This window comes from Cydia pomonella, chromosome 28, assembly GCF_033807575.1.
Source record: "Cydia pomonella isolate Wapato2018A chromosome 28, ilCydPomo1, whole genome shotgun sequence".
NCBI lineage: Eukaryota > Metazoa > Arthropoda > Insecta > Lepidoptera > Tortricidae > Cydia > Cydia pomonella.
Genome location: NC_084730.1, coordinates 6,454,754 through 6,469,610, shown reverse-complemented (window position 1 = coordinate 6,469,610; position 14,857 = coordinate 6,454,754). Strand labels below are relative to the sequence as shown.

General features: G+C 38.3%; 3 protein-coding genes across 3 annotated transcripts in view; 1 reads left to right on the top strand and 2 right to left on the bottom strand.

The window, feature by feature from the left end:
- The window catches only part of LOC133533090 (small ribosomal subunit protein eS1), a 196,414-nt gene that overhangs the window by 117,686 nt on the left and 63,871 nt on the right, over positions 1-14,857 (bottom strand). The window lies entirely within an intron of this gene.
- On the bottom strand, positions 1,173-5,929 carry LOC133533091 (cysteine and glycine-rich protein 2-like). Its single transcript, XM_061872039.1, has 7 exons — positions 5,595-5,929; positions 4,891-5,000; positions 4,460-4,526; positions 3,750-3,914; positions 2,967-3,109; positions 2,578-2,707; positions 1,173-1,563 (listed from the first exon to the last, which is right to left on the bottom strand). Exons 1-7 carry the CDS (start codon positions 5,716-5,718, stop codon positions 1,556-1,558), a joined length of 747 nt encoding a protein of 248 aa, XP_061728023.1. The 5' UTR covers positions 5,719-5,929; the 3' UTR covers positions 1,173-1,555.
- Positions 6,071-14,857, top strand: part of LOC133533079 (protein diaphanous) — a 72,868-nt gene continuing 64,081 nt past the window's right edge. The window contains exons 1-2 of the transcript XR_009801791.1: positions 6,071-6,220; positions 7,513-7,576. The gene's annotated coding sequence lies outside the window, so the exon portion shown is untranslated. The remainder of the gene's footprint in view (positions 6,221-7,512; positions 7,577-14,857) is intronic.

Sequence of the window (14,857 nt, the reverse complement as noted above, 5' to 3'; positions counted from 1 at the left end):
GTGTGTGTGTGTGTGTGTGTGGGTGTGTTTGTATGTGTGTTGTATCGATTTGTTTTTAAGATTTCATTTCCGAATTATATCCTCAGTAGCATTATAGTCGAGCGCACTTATCCATTTCAATATGGCTTTTTTACATTCATAATTATTTAGCAAGTGTATATTGAGTTCCTTATTTATCTTGTTATTAGAGATGTGCCGACTACGGTTTTGGCCGACTAGCCGACTAGCCGACTAGTCGGCAGTCAGGTGGCCGACTAGTCGGCCGACTAGTCGGCGTAGCCGACTATGGTCTTCGCCTAAGTTCGGGCGTAATCGGGAACGTTCGGGTCGCCTGATTCGCTGCCGCACGTGGTTGCGTTTTCATGTTTTGACTAGTTTTGTTTACCTTTCCGATTCACTTGTTGCTCCGGTGTGTTATTATTAGAAAAACATACATAACGAATCGTAATTGTTGTTTAAAAGTTTAAATAAACAAGTAGTGATCTTTATAAACATTATGACTAAAAGAAAATCACGCGTGTGGACATTTTTTGACGATGTTGAAGATGATTCAAGTAAAGTGAAGTGTAATCAATGCCAAGTACTTATTTCGCGAGGTGGACTGGGTAAATCGGCAAACACTTCGAGTATGGTGGTTTTTTATTTTATTTCCTTATTTTTTTGGAAGATCTAGGCAGCCGACTATTCGGCTCATTTTGCCGACTAGTCGCCGACTAGTCGCCGACTATAAATGTGGCCGGATAGTCGGCTTTCCCGACTAGTCGGCGACTAGTCGGCACATCTCTACTTGTTATATATAATTGCAGTTTTTTTTTATGTTAATTTAGATATATAATAATAAAAAACATGTACTTAGTTGTTTTTATTATTTTGACTATATGGGGAGAGGTTTTAGTCCGATTAATCGATCTAACAGGAAAAAAAAGGCCAGGTAGACCGATCACTCGAACTAAGCGGAATGCGAATCCATGCAGGCCGATTAGTCGATCTAACTGGAATTAAAAAGACCAAGTAGACCGATTACTCGGGCGGAGTGGAATTGCGATTGCCTATAGTCCGATAGACGAACCAACGGGAAAAATAAATCCACGTCGTCCGTCAGTCGGACAAAGCAGTCTGACTACGTGGCCACAGGGTATTATTCCGTTACCAATTAAAATAAAACGTTAGTGTTCAAAAACCACAATTTATTCAACAAAACTAAACTCCCGATCACTAATGACGATTGACATAAATCGTACCGGACTGCCACAGACATTTAGGACAACTCGAAGGAGACGACACAATTGGCCGTGACAAATGGTTGCAATTCGCTATCGGAGCGAACGAATCTCTTTTCCATTTTTTCGGCGTTTCCGTATTAAAATTTGACGTATCTCGAAGGTATTTTGTCAGCTTTTCGATTTTTTCCGCGGCCGCCATAGTGGAGGACTCGGCTGAAGCTTGGAACTCTGACCCTGGGTACGACACCTCGGTTCTGTTGTCGTTGGTGAGGTCCCATGAGGAGTCCAGAGTCGAGGCGGGGGTCGCGGCTGTAAAATTTCTCATATTCAACTCAGGCACCTATGGAAAAATGGACCAGTTATAGATCTGAAAGTTTTTGACAAAGTACCTATGATAAGGAATTAAATTATTGTACGAAATGATTCTATTCAGATCAGGATGTGGGGAGTAAAAATACAACTATAGGAGTTGAGCTTGTTATTTTTAACACTACTAGTACACCAGCTAACGCTATTAGGATAACTGCAATCCAGTTCGGTTGGCCTATACTTAACAGGCTGACAGTTCAAAAATGACAATCGAATGTCAGTCTTACTCATCGCAAATAGAACACATGTTTGAAGAGCCGCATGTGGGAAATATATATATCTTAGGGTTAAGTTTTCAAGTAGGTATCAACAAGGCTAGACACGTACAATATATACTGTAATCGATCAATATGGTAAATACTGGAGGTTCACAATCTCCCATTCTGTTTACGCAACAAAGCTACACGTGCTATTTATCACGTCAGTACTGTAACGTTTCGCAGAGTTGAGTCGTCAGTCTCCATAGCTAAATACGTATATAGATTCGAACTAAAATATCGCACAATTTACTATACGTGTAGTCTAGTATATTGACGGATCACAATTTTTACCACAAACTAAGATCCAGAATTCAGTAATCTAGGTTTCCGTGATAAATATTATAAATATACTAGACTAAGTGATCAATAGATATCACGATAATTATTTGATAGATATCAATAAATCACAGTATTTATTGTACGGTACGTCTAGCCTTCGCCTTAACTTTTTGAACGTTGAACTTCATAAACACAAACATCACTCCAACGCCAAGCTACCGGGCGCAAGCGAGCTAATGTAAACCTTAATTGAAAGTGACGGTTACTTTGACAGCGTACGTCATAACACCTATAGTTGTCCTAAGCGTGGTGAGCACGACGGCACACGAGACCTTTAGGAGTTCTTGGCGTTCAAAGGGTTAAAGCAGCCAAGGTCAAAGTGACTGGAGCATCAGAAGCCTGGTTGCCTGTTACAGGTTTATATAAGGGTATGGACAGTAACTTACACTTGGAGTCCACTTCCTCTCGCTCCGCGTTGACCCGGCAGCTCGGTGGCGCCATGAAGATCAGCGGAGAATGCGCGCTCGCGCTGTTCTCCATAAACATCCTCATGTTCTCAGCGAATTGGGGGTTACTCTGCAAAACCATTACAAGTACACGTTGAGACAACACCGCAAGCAGTAATCTAGATACATAATGGGTATTTTGTAGCCACATTTGTGCAAAAGAGACAAATAACATAACGGTGTCTAAGATTGAGTTTGTACACAAGCTTGAACACTAGCAAATAAACTAGTCAACAATAGCGAGTCCAGCGTAAGGGTAAGAAGTCTTTATGATGGACAACTAAACCAACAGGTAAATCAACACCATTAATAACGAAGGAGACGCTTACCTGCCATTGCTCAAAGCAGCTCCTGAAAAACTCCGTAGGGTTATCCCTGTTACGGGTCATGATATGTTGGTTGAAGCACGCTTCGCAGAACACTTGTCCACAATAGATCTTGAGGTTATCCTTTGGTACTTGGTGGCAAGAGCCTAAAAATAGAAATGTAAACGTTTAAGAGGCCGTTATGACACCATAGAAAAATACTAGAGTCAGAACAAGATAAGTTAGCAGCGATTTTGATAGCCCAGACGATGCAAGTGTTAAGTATTACGTTTAAAATAACACGTGCCACGTCTGGACTATCAAAATCGCTGCAAACTTATCTTCGTCTGACTAACTGCTATCGTCACAAGATACGAGTACCATTTGCCATTTGATACATAATTTTCCAATGTCACCGTCAGTATTAGGTCGTATATCTATGACTAATTTCGAGATTGGGTTCTAAAAGCAGACTAGGCTCCAGGCTCCCGGCTCCTTTGTGACCAACCAAGCTTCAGAGAGTTCTAGGTCATACTAACTGGTCGGGACATACAGCACGATCTGATGGCATACTACTAAGCAGCAAGGTCAACTCCGCAAGCTTTTTAGCAGCCGTGTGTAAGGAGCTGATGAATGGAATAAAACCGATATCTCACAGAATTTAGGCAAACAAACGAAGGAAGTGGTTGGCGGTAGGCCCTCTGGATTGTCACGTATTATGACAACGATTCTTTATATTAAGAGCTAAAAGCTATCTCCAGGCTCATTTAAAAAAGTGCTAAGAATGGAATGAATCTGATTACTCACAGCATCTCGCACAGCAGCAGTGGAACGTCTGGCCACCGATCTCCACCTTGTCAGCGTCGTCAACAGCTTGCAGGCAGCGGGCGCACACACAGCGCTTGCCTTCAGTGGGTTCCGGCGTGGGCTTCGCGTCCGGCTTCGCTTCGGGCTTGGGTGGTTGCTGTGCACCTAAAAAACAATACCGTGGCTTAAAACCCCGAAAATTAAAAGTATTTTTTTTATACAACCCGATCGACCTTACGTTGCTTAAGCTATGGTGTAAGCTCCAGTAACTCCAAACATCACCACTTTACTGGTCGCTTTTTACAGAACCCCTCATTGTAGACCTAAGAAAACTTAAGGAACAGATTTTCTATGTGATGATCGATATTCCGGACTTATCCATCCAATACAGATGCAGATGCACCACTAAGGGCCAATACATCCTCTGCATTGATCAACGACACTAGATCCCTAATTTTACTACATCGAATAAGGCATGCGATTGTTCAAACACTTCTTATATTCAATGAGAAATACTAATTTAAGCTTTTTTTTATACAAAACCCTTAATTTACAATACTTTCTTTAAAGCTTCGCCAAACTGCATGACAGTTTGTAGGCGAAAAGTCACTCTTTTATTTTTTTCTTTTGTCCCTCTTAATAAGCTTCCTAAAGTATCCGATGAAAGGATAAATCTAATAAGTTAATATTTCCTTTAGGTAAGGTCTTACCTTCACTAGCATTTCCCTGTGACTTGACACCCGGTGCAAACTGCATCCACCAGCTGTCCACATGAACCTGAACAATACATTTTAGATCAATTTAGCGTTGATAGTGTTTACGGGCTAAAGGTACTGTTACACATGCAGCGTGTTTTTTGAGCACGCTTAGGAACTGATTACATTTTGCTCAATAGTAGTATGCTTTCAGGCACTAGCATAATCTAGTTACTAAACTAGCATCTGTAACTGTACCTTAACCTTTTCGCTTCCACTTCAATGAAGTATTAAAGTGTCATCAAAGCCACGTCAAAAATTGTACGTATACAAACTTTACCAAAATCACGACTTGATATCAAGTGTTGACTTGTGGGGCACGAAATGTACTGACTTTATATCAAGTCAATGGTGGCGAAAAGGTGAGCCTTAAAATGGTCTTTTACCTGCGGAGTTTCCCCGCGGAGCCTCGCAAGAACAAACGTCTTGAAGCACTCTTCACAGAAGACATGGCCGTAGAACATCTTCAGTTTCGCGGGGATGTGTCGGCAGATGCCTGAAAAATAGGATAACGTTGGTAAAATTAAAGACGCATATATGTGGCAACCCCGGGCCCAGATGGATTATTTTCTGTTTGTACAATATGGATACAAGTACGCAGTATTTTTTCCTTTAACGGAGATGTGGGCCTTCCCCCGCATCTGTAACAATCAGGTAAATGTACTATGCCCAGTCAAGAGTCTAGGCTGCCAAGTAAGTCCATTTAAAATGGACTTTCTAGTCTAGCACAATGGCTTTCATTCAAGATGAAGCTCTCATATTACACCTCTCGCATTTACATGACTTGCTTGTGGACGTGTGATCGAGTTGCTAAGGAGTATCCGCGACAGTCAAAATTAGAGAATTGTCTATTAGCCGCTCTATCGCACTTGCAAATTTAAACAATAGGGATGCAAATAGATGAAGCGATTCGCACATAAGTCGTGTGAACATGATTTGATTTTTAGCGGGCGGAAAAACATGTTATTGCCAGATTAAATTAAGATTGCAATCGATTTGAATGGATTATAATAACTATTATGGGAAATCCTAAATTTTATATTTATAAAATAATAAAATGAAATAAATTGATTGTAAGTACACTACTTACAGCACGTGCCGCACATCCTATGAAAGTTTTGTCCGTCGATTTCAATTTTATCTTTTTCATCTATTGGTTGAAAACATCTTGCGCAGAAGCATTTTTTCGGTACATCTTGAGTTTTATTTTCCATTCCGATAGTTTTTATTGAATTTGGTTCAAATTGGGAATATTGAGGGTTGATTAACTGAAAAAAATTAATCGGGAGTCTTCAAGTTGGTGGTGTGCCGGTTGAATAATGAGAATGACAATAAAATAAACGAAAAACGATTCAAAGAATTTCGAACAGCAAATTTAAAGACGATGTTCTTTGTGCCAGTAATTAATTGAATAAAAAAACCAATCAAAAAAGGTAAATATAATTATTAATTAAATTAAAAAAGAAACAAAACTTATTGTCTGCTACGTTGGACAACATGGATTATTCAGTAATTTATTACATTTGTGACAATACTGGCAACTATGCGATTGGATGACGTCAGTGAGATGTGTCAGCGTAACGGAAAGAATTTGTTAAATTATCTGTGGTAGTTAAGTATTCGTTCTGTACTTGTTTGTTATGTGCTGTTATCATGTTTTTATCAAAAAGTGTTGTTTGTGAACTTATCTTAAGTTAATTCTACTCATATTTAGTGGTAAAGATATTTCGTTATCTTATCTAGTATAGTTTGCATGATAAGGAAGTTGTATATAAGTGTTATTGGAGGTTATAAGTTATGCATTCCGCTGCCTTGATGAGATCATGTTTTCGACTTTTTATGATAGAATACTAAAAACACAGGCATAGTTAGTACTTTTATTGACAATTTCGGTATGCTAGGTTATTCATGGAAGCTGTTTTTCTACTCTCAAACACTTTTTTATCAATTTATAACAAATTCAAAATAGTTAAAAGCTAGGCAGAGTAATTCCCCTTGAAGCTAGGATTTGACCTTAGCAGCTCTTTATTTGGTGTTTTGCAACAGCCGCTAGTCCGTATAAAATTATCAATACCTTGAGTTAGGCTGCTAATTGACATTATATTTCTTCAACTACATTCTTATAACATACAACTATGAAAAAGAAGTGACTGATTAGTAGTATAGATATGTAGTCACGTTTTTTTTTATCTTAATGGTAATAGAGAATAAACACAAAGGAGTAAAAATACAAAAAAAAGTAGTTTTGATGTAAAATATAAATTTATGCATTACAGCTTTTATTATTCAAAATACTATAATCGTAACAATTATGTCAAATAGTTGATTTGTAAACAATATACATTATATCCGAGTTATTATTATATTTTTGTGTAAATTATTTTTTGAATACTTTTATATGATTCCACAAATGTGGGTGATTAACCATTTTAATGCCAAAGTTTATTAGTTTTTCAAGAAAATACAATAATAAATAGAGCTTGTTTTATTTTGACAATGGTTTACTAGTAGAGATTGCCTTTTTGCATTAAGTTTGCAGTTTGTACATTTTCCTTTGTTTGTGCAATAATATTGAAATAAATAAATAAAAATAAAATTGTAATATACAAAGACAAAGGATGTAACATACGAAATTTCATCTCAATTGGTTCAGCATTTCAAGTGTGGAGAGGTCACAGACAGACAGTTTTGTTAGCATTTTATGCTGTATTTTATAAGAAAAGAATTTCTTTCTTATTTCAATAGATTACTCAAAGAATACAGTAAAAAAAAAATACTTTCAACACCATTCATAATAAACTTCATAATAAATATGGTTTTTTTAAGTGATACAATCAAGTTTTTTATTCCAAAAAGGGACCTCAAAATTTTGTTGTTATATCTGTTTTGTTGTCATAAGCGATGTCAGTATAACACTTTTTTGTTTGTACCACATATCATTTCCTATATTTAGAACTTGAAATTAACATTAACAAATTGGTTAAATAATAGCTGTTTCCTCTTTACAGAATGGTCCATCTGAATGTACAAAACAGCAAAATGTCCCGCCAAGAGAAAGCGAAGAGTGGCTTTGTAAGTATTTATGTTTATTTTTTGCACAGTAAAAAAAAACTTTATGTACTCAGGTTACTATAAAGACATTTTGGACATTCATAAACATTCACAGACATTTATAGAGATGAGCCAAATATGGTTAACTGAATAGGTACTTATTCCACGGAATGTACGGTGTCGCGAACGTATTGCGAACCAGCTAATATTTGCCAACGTCATGGAGTAGATGGCGTTAGTAGTCACGTTTAAGTAACCGCTTCTAGGTTATTGGGATTTTTTGAGGGAAGTTGAGAGGGTAGATGAGAACGACAGTAGGAAAAAGGAGGTTGTGTGCGAACAAATCGACGCGGCAGTGATATTTGCTTTTAGATCAAGTCAAGAACGTTCTTATGGTGTTATTAGAATAATGATGTGTCTCTGGTATATTGTGACCAACGTTATCAGTACTCAGAGTGAACAGTGATCCAGTGAGGCTAATATGAACTTAAGGTAAACTTTGTGTGAGGAATGGGGTCGCTATAAGGGGTGGTTTGGAGGCGACTATTAAGCTCAAGAAACCAGGTGGATAATCATGTGATACTCATGTTATATGTAGGTAATAAAGTCGGACACCAGCACAACTCATATTGCCATCTCACTAACATCCAGGCCTCATAGGTATGTAGTAGATTTACATATCGCTTTCCAGTATCCGTAAAAGCATTAGCTCATTCGATAGGTTAATAAGTATGGTGAGCTTGACGACATACGGTTCAGACTTTACCGAATCACATATTCGGCTCTTTTTTTAGATGTAATTTGATTGGCCTATGGAAAGATCCTATGTAGATGGCCTATGGAGTAATCTGGTTTTCAACAGAAGGACATGATTTCACACTCTCCAGCATTGAGGGACTGACTGAAGAAGATAGAAAGATAGCAAGCTACGGAATGTTGCGCCAAAAAGACAAATATGTTGATTATCAAATTCACTAATTTATTTAGGTTAGGTTAGGTAGGATATCAAGGTGTGTGTACAATCAACATATGTTCCCACGTTGGACCATATGACACAGCAATAAAGGCTATATTTGTATGGATATTATTGCCAGCTGTACGACCTTGAGACGTGATTCACCCATGAACGTACCGTGACTGTACGCGATTAGACATGTATGGTTAGCATGACAGTAATCACTTAATTAGGGGAATATATTTATAATTATCAGAGGTTGGAAATCGTGAGCTTATAGCAAAGAGCGTACTCCCATCTTAAAGGTCGGCAACGCACTTGCAACCCCTCTGGTGTTGCAGGTGTCCATGCACGATGGAAATTGCTAAAGATCAGGCGATACGTCTGTTCGTTTGCCTCATATATCATAAAAATTAAGGTAAGCTCAACGAGGGTGCCGGGTGTTAGGGTCGTCAACGAGCATGTGACACCTCTGCAGCTGCAGGCGTCCATAGGCTACGGTAACCGCTTACCATCAGGCGACCGTATGCTTGTTTGCCACCAACGTAGTATTAAAAAAGACAACACAAGGTAATAAGTTAAATTAGCTTAATTAGCACACCCGGTCTGACCTTTGATAATTATTATAAGTAGCTATGTAACTATATATAAATGTGGCGTACCTAATTTACCGCATTCTTACGTAATAGATCAGGAAATAAACGGGGGAAACAACTATGTATAATACAGTATTCAGATGAGAAGCATTTAAAACACCCGGATAATATACAGCCAAAATGTTTTGAGTGCTCGTTGAGTTTTCGCGATTTCGAGTTGAGTCAATTGTGGACCCGCGCTAAAGTCTAGCACAGTCAATTAGTGTGCTATCTGTATTTGTGATATCTTGACGATAACTTGATTCCTTACGATTATCTTGTAATACTACAGTATTCAGGTGACGAGCGTTTAAAACACCCGGATAATATGCGGTAAAACGTTTTGAGTATCCGTTGAGCTTTCGCGATTTCGAGTTGAGTCAGTTGTGGAGCCGCGCTAAAATATAGTATAGTAAATTAGTGTGCTAACTGTACCTGTGATATCTTGACGATAACTTGATTCCTAACGATTATTTTGCAATAATACAGTATTCAAGTGACAAGAATTTAAAACACCCGAATAATATGCGGCCAAAACGTTTTGAGTGTTCGTTGAGTTTTCGCGATTTCGAGTTGAGTCAGTTGTGGAGCCGCGCTAAAATGTAGTATAGTAAATTAGTGTGCTATCTGTACCTGTGATATCTTGACGATAACTTGATTACTTACGATTATCTTGTAATACTACAGTATTCAGGTGGCAAGCATTTAAAACACCCGGATAATATGCGGCCAAAACGTTTTGAGTGTTCGTTGAGTTTTCGGGATTTCGAATTGAGTCAGTTGTGGAGCCGCGCTAAAGTCTAGCACAGTCAATTAGTGTGTTATCTGTACCTGTGATATCTTGACGATAACTTGATTACTTACGATTATCTTGTAATACTACAGTATTCAGGTGGCAAGCATTTAAAACACCCGGATAATATGCGGCCAAAACGTTTTGAGTGTTCGTTGAGTTTTCGCGATTTCGAATTGAGTCAGTTGTGGAGCCGCGCTAAAGTCTAGCACAGTCAATTAGTGTGCTATCTGTACCTGTGATATCTTGCCGATAACTTGATGCCTTACGTTTTTCTTGTAATAATACAGTATTCAGGTGACAAGCATTTAAAACACCCGGATAATATGCGGCTAAACGTTTTGAGTGTTCGTTGAGTTTTTGCGATTTCGAGTTGAGTCAGTTGTGGAGCCGCGCTAAAATCTAGCACAGTCAATTTAATTAGTGTGCTATCTGTAGTGTTGAAGTGTTGATTGTGGAAACTTTTTAGCCAAAGCGTCAGAATTGACTGTTGTTACATTGTTTAATGTGAAAATAGAAATATATAGTGAAACACGTTAGTTGATCGTGGTCCTATAGAGTCTGACCAAGGTAAGTTGGCAGCGATTTTGATAGCCCAGCCGGTGCAATTGTTAAGTAAACGTCATAATTTCATAGAAGTATGACGTGTAAAAAAACACATGCACTGTTTGGACTGTCTGCCAACTTATCTTGGTGACTTAACCTACGTATTTCTTGATATTGAGGCATTGGTGCATTGTTAGATAGCTAATACTTAATTTAATTTCCGAAAAATAAATACACATTCAAAATATAATAGAACGCGTGTACCCCAAAATTATTCTATTTTTTTTTTGTGTAAAGTAGCACTTGCTCTTTCAGACCCGATCTGATCTTGCATAATATGAAGTGAAGTAGATATTCTCTTATCGAAATCGAGAAAAATACGTAAAAGAAATCTTTTTTTTTTAATGGCTTGTTTTGTGAACTGTACTGTAACGACAGAAGTTCTTCATTTACACACAGATTTACCGGTCTTAGGCCCGGGTCAGCAACAAACGCCGTAGGTCGCGTCCGGCGTGACGATGTACGCGACGTACGAATGCTTACTATGGAAATGCACTATAGTGGTCTCTCTCACATGCCAGATGCGGCGCACGGCATCAACGCCGGACGCGAGCTCCGGCCTTTGTTGCAGACCAGGGCCTGAGATCTGTTTGGCACACACAAACAATCATACTCATACAAATTGACCCATTTTTTTCGCATAGTTGTCTATAAACTGTTAATTTCTTAAACCTTAGGGCAGCGGTTCTCAAACTTTTTTTGATGACGGTACCCTTTTGGAGAACAAAATATATGACGAAGCCCCAATGAGAAAAAGGAGTGACAGAAGATTAGACGAGCTTGGTTTTGTGTTTTATTCTTACAATTATTCACGCGGAGCCCCCACAGGCTTTGCAGAGATAGGGCTCCGAGGAACACTCAACTATGGACTGTTCTCATCTATGAGCAGGGGCACCCCAGTACCAGCTTCTCCCTTTGGACCGCATCCAACGAAGAGCGATTCGAATTGTCGACTTCCAGCGTATTTCGGATCGGCTTGACTCCTTGGCGCTGCGTGGAGATGTGGCCTTTTTCTGCATTTTCTATCGCATGTATAACGGGTAGTGCTCCGAGGAATTGTTCGGATTAATCCCTGGCACTTCTTTTCGCCATCGCACTACGCGACATTTCCATCCTCACCATGGTTGGCAGTCCTCAACTGTGCGTTTCTCCAGAAACTTTCTGTCTCGCACAGCTAAACTGTGGAATGAACTGTCGCCTGCGGTATTTCCGGACCGATACGACCTTCAAACCTTCAAGAAAAGAGCGTACTCCTATTTTTAAGGCCGGCAACGCACTTATCGCGGTAATCGCTTACCATCAGGTGGTCTGTCTGCTTGTTTGACTCCTCTATAATAATAAAAAAAAACACAATGGCTGCTTTAGACAGTCATAGTCAACTTACCAGATCTCATTAAAAAGCCCCTGTCCTATACCGCGGACATAGTTCTATACTAGTTTAAACTTTTCCATACTTTTAAGTATGTTTTCTATCACCATGAAATCACGCGCATAGTAAAACTTGAAGCATAAACACAGAAATTTGAACCTTCATCCATTGCTTTATGTTTTAAAATTAAAAACCCTGACAGGAAATTCCGACCTTGCTCTTATCAGTTTTAAATACACACAGTCGTTTTACGGTCACTGTGTTTACTTTTAGGTACTGAATGTCCTTAAAAAGGGTATTAATAGTTCTCAACTAATTCTACAGGCCCTAACTTCACAAACTCTACACCTTAGTCAAAATATGTGGCTTGGCCGTTTCGATACTACAAGAAGTATTGTAAAATAATGAACAGTGAATAAATTTTTCACCTTACGCCCATGTGACGGTATCACGGTAGCGAAACGGCCAAGCCATATATGTTGACTAAGGTGTAGAGTTTGTGAAGTTAGGGCTTGTAGAGATAGAAGCTTGGCTCTACAAGAGATCTGATAACTTTTTGACGGTGCAAGCCATACGGTCTCGTCTTGGTTTTTGATGGGATAATATATTTTTTAACTTTATATAGTTTTAATTTATAAACAAAATGTATACTTCTTATTTGCCCTGTAAAAGTAAAACAAAGCTTAGTCCGTGGTTTCATGTTCAATTTCGAGAGTAACAGCAAGAATTACTATAACAAAACAATAGCTTAATGCTTAAGCAATTAACTACACCCATGAATCATAAACTCGGTTCATTTTGCCTAGAAACTTCCATAGGACAATCCCTAATTTCGTTGCTCTCTTGTGTACCGGCGTTGCATTGTTTTGTAAACAAATCGCCGTTTCCTTAGATTATGCTTGTTGGTTAACCGATCGATTATGCAAGCGAGTAATGTAAATAATGTAAAGGCTGCACGGTTTTGGCAATTAGGCATGTATCATGGTTTGTTTCATTGTTGGCGGTTAGCAAAGATACATTGATTAAGATGTGTAAAACCTAAGACAATTTCGTGCTTCGAATTTGACAGATAATCGAGATGGCGCTGTAGCTCCATACATTTTGCGGTAACTCTGTTTGTCAAAAGTTAACGTTTGACAATTCAGTGACGGCGAAACATATGGCGGAGTACAGCGCCATCTGTTTTGGATGTCAAACTATGCGGCACGTTTTTATCTTAGACTTTACCTTTCTATTAATTTTTTTGATTAATTTACAAACCTGTTGGCAAAGCAAATTCTTTGTAAAGCCTGACCAATAATATACATATGATCATGCGCCATCCTGCGGAATTTCATTGGAACTAAATCTTTCATACTAAACTGAACTGTAACCCTATACATGAGAATAACAGCGCCCTCTTGACAAGCTAGTAGCTAGTAGGGCTAAGATGGCCGGCTCTTTATCATTTGTCACCATGCCTGTCACGTTCGTACAAGTATGTAACGCGAAAGTGACGGGCATAGTGACAAGTAATAAAAATGGAACCATGCTGCCACCGCTGGTCGAGTTTTATATCTATTGTATTTTAATGAAAGATTACAAATGGGACCGGCCACTGTTTATAAGTCTGTATCTTTAGGTATTGAAAAAAAGGTAAACAAAATCTACCCTCAAATGGCTCCTTAAGGCAGCTGAGGGTAGATGAAAACATTACATGATCAAATAATGTAGGTTTAAAGTCAGGTCGTTGAGTGACAGATCCAGGCGGTTTTGTATTTGGTTGGTTAACCAATAAATGTTAAAACTACCCGAAAATGTACAAATTGTTTGTTTACCTTTTTTTTAAATACCTAAAGATACAGACTATAGAAACTTTCAACACTATTTTCGCCCCCCAACGATTATCAAAAATTATTTCTTGGAGCTATACAATACAACAATTGGGAGATATACTTATGCTCCTTCTCATCATCATCTCAGCCGAAAGACGTCCACTGCTGGACAAAGGCTCCTTCTAATCCTTCAAAATTACAATGTCCTATCGTCAACGGGTTAAGCTGTGCGTTTTGTCAGTGTCTATATAAAGAAAATGTTTTATATATATTTCGATAAGGAGATATTGTGAAACGCAATGATACTGTATTTTTATCGTTCGTTGATAATAATATTATAATCTCGAACAATGTCCTACTTTAGTTGTTATTGGTTATTTACTCATACCGGACGCATTGCAACAGGTTGAGAACCTCTGGTCATCTGGTGCATCATTTTGAGCAGTTTGAAATAAGTAGTTTCATTTGTTTTGTACTGTAATTTTTCAAAGTAAAAAAGCGACCAAGTGCGAGTCGGACTCGCGCATGAAGGGTTCCGTACCATTTATGACGTATTAAAAAAAATCTACTTACTAGATCTCGTTCAACATTTTACCACTTTGGACACACATTTTACTACTTTGAAAGTATCTCTCGCGCAAACTATTCAGTTTAGAAAAAAATGATATTAGAAACCTCAATATCATTTTTGAAGACCTATCCATAGATACCCCACACGTAAAGATTTTTTGAGTTTCAGTTCTAAGTATAGGGAACTGTATACTCTGTAGGTTCATATTTCATGAGCAAATTTTGGATTTTTTATTTGACTGGCCTTTTGGAGGACAAAGTGTTATACGTTTTGTGGAGTCCCTCTCGTCAGTTACTAAATTCAGGAAGATGTAACAAGATTTTTAACCTTGATTTTTTTATCCCAGATATCGAAATGATAGTTGGGTTGCTCAATTTGTCTGACCGATCTGTCATTTTAACACATTTATTTTTCATTACTATCAAAATATAAACTTAAAAAGACCCTTCGCTATATCCCAAAAATATCTATGAAAAATGGCTCTCCTAATTAGGGTCTAGTGTTATTTGGCTGCGGTTTTCTGTAAGGTGGAAGTACTTCCCCAGTTGGGCTCTGCTCT

What these genes read in the sequence shown, in the direction of transcription:
- LOC133533091 (XM_061872039.1), bottom strand. Translation starts at nt 5,718, where the DNA reads ATGGAAAATAAAACTCAAGATGTACCGAAAAAATGCTTCTGCGCAAGA. An exon ending in TAGGATGTGCGGCACGTGCT is followed by an intron (nt 5,001 to 5,594) that starts GTAAGTAGTGTA and finishes CCTATTTTTCAG; the next exon opens with GCATCTGCCGACACATCCCC. An exon ending in ACAGGGAAATGCTAGTGAAG is followed by an intron (nt 3,915 to 4,459) that starts GTAAGACCTTAC and finishes ATTGTTTTTTAG; the next exon opens with GTGCACAGCAACCACCCAAG.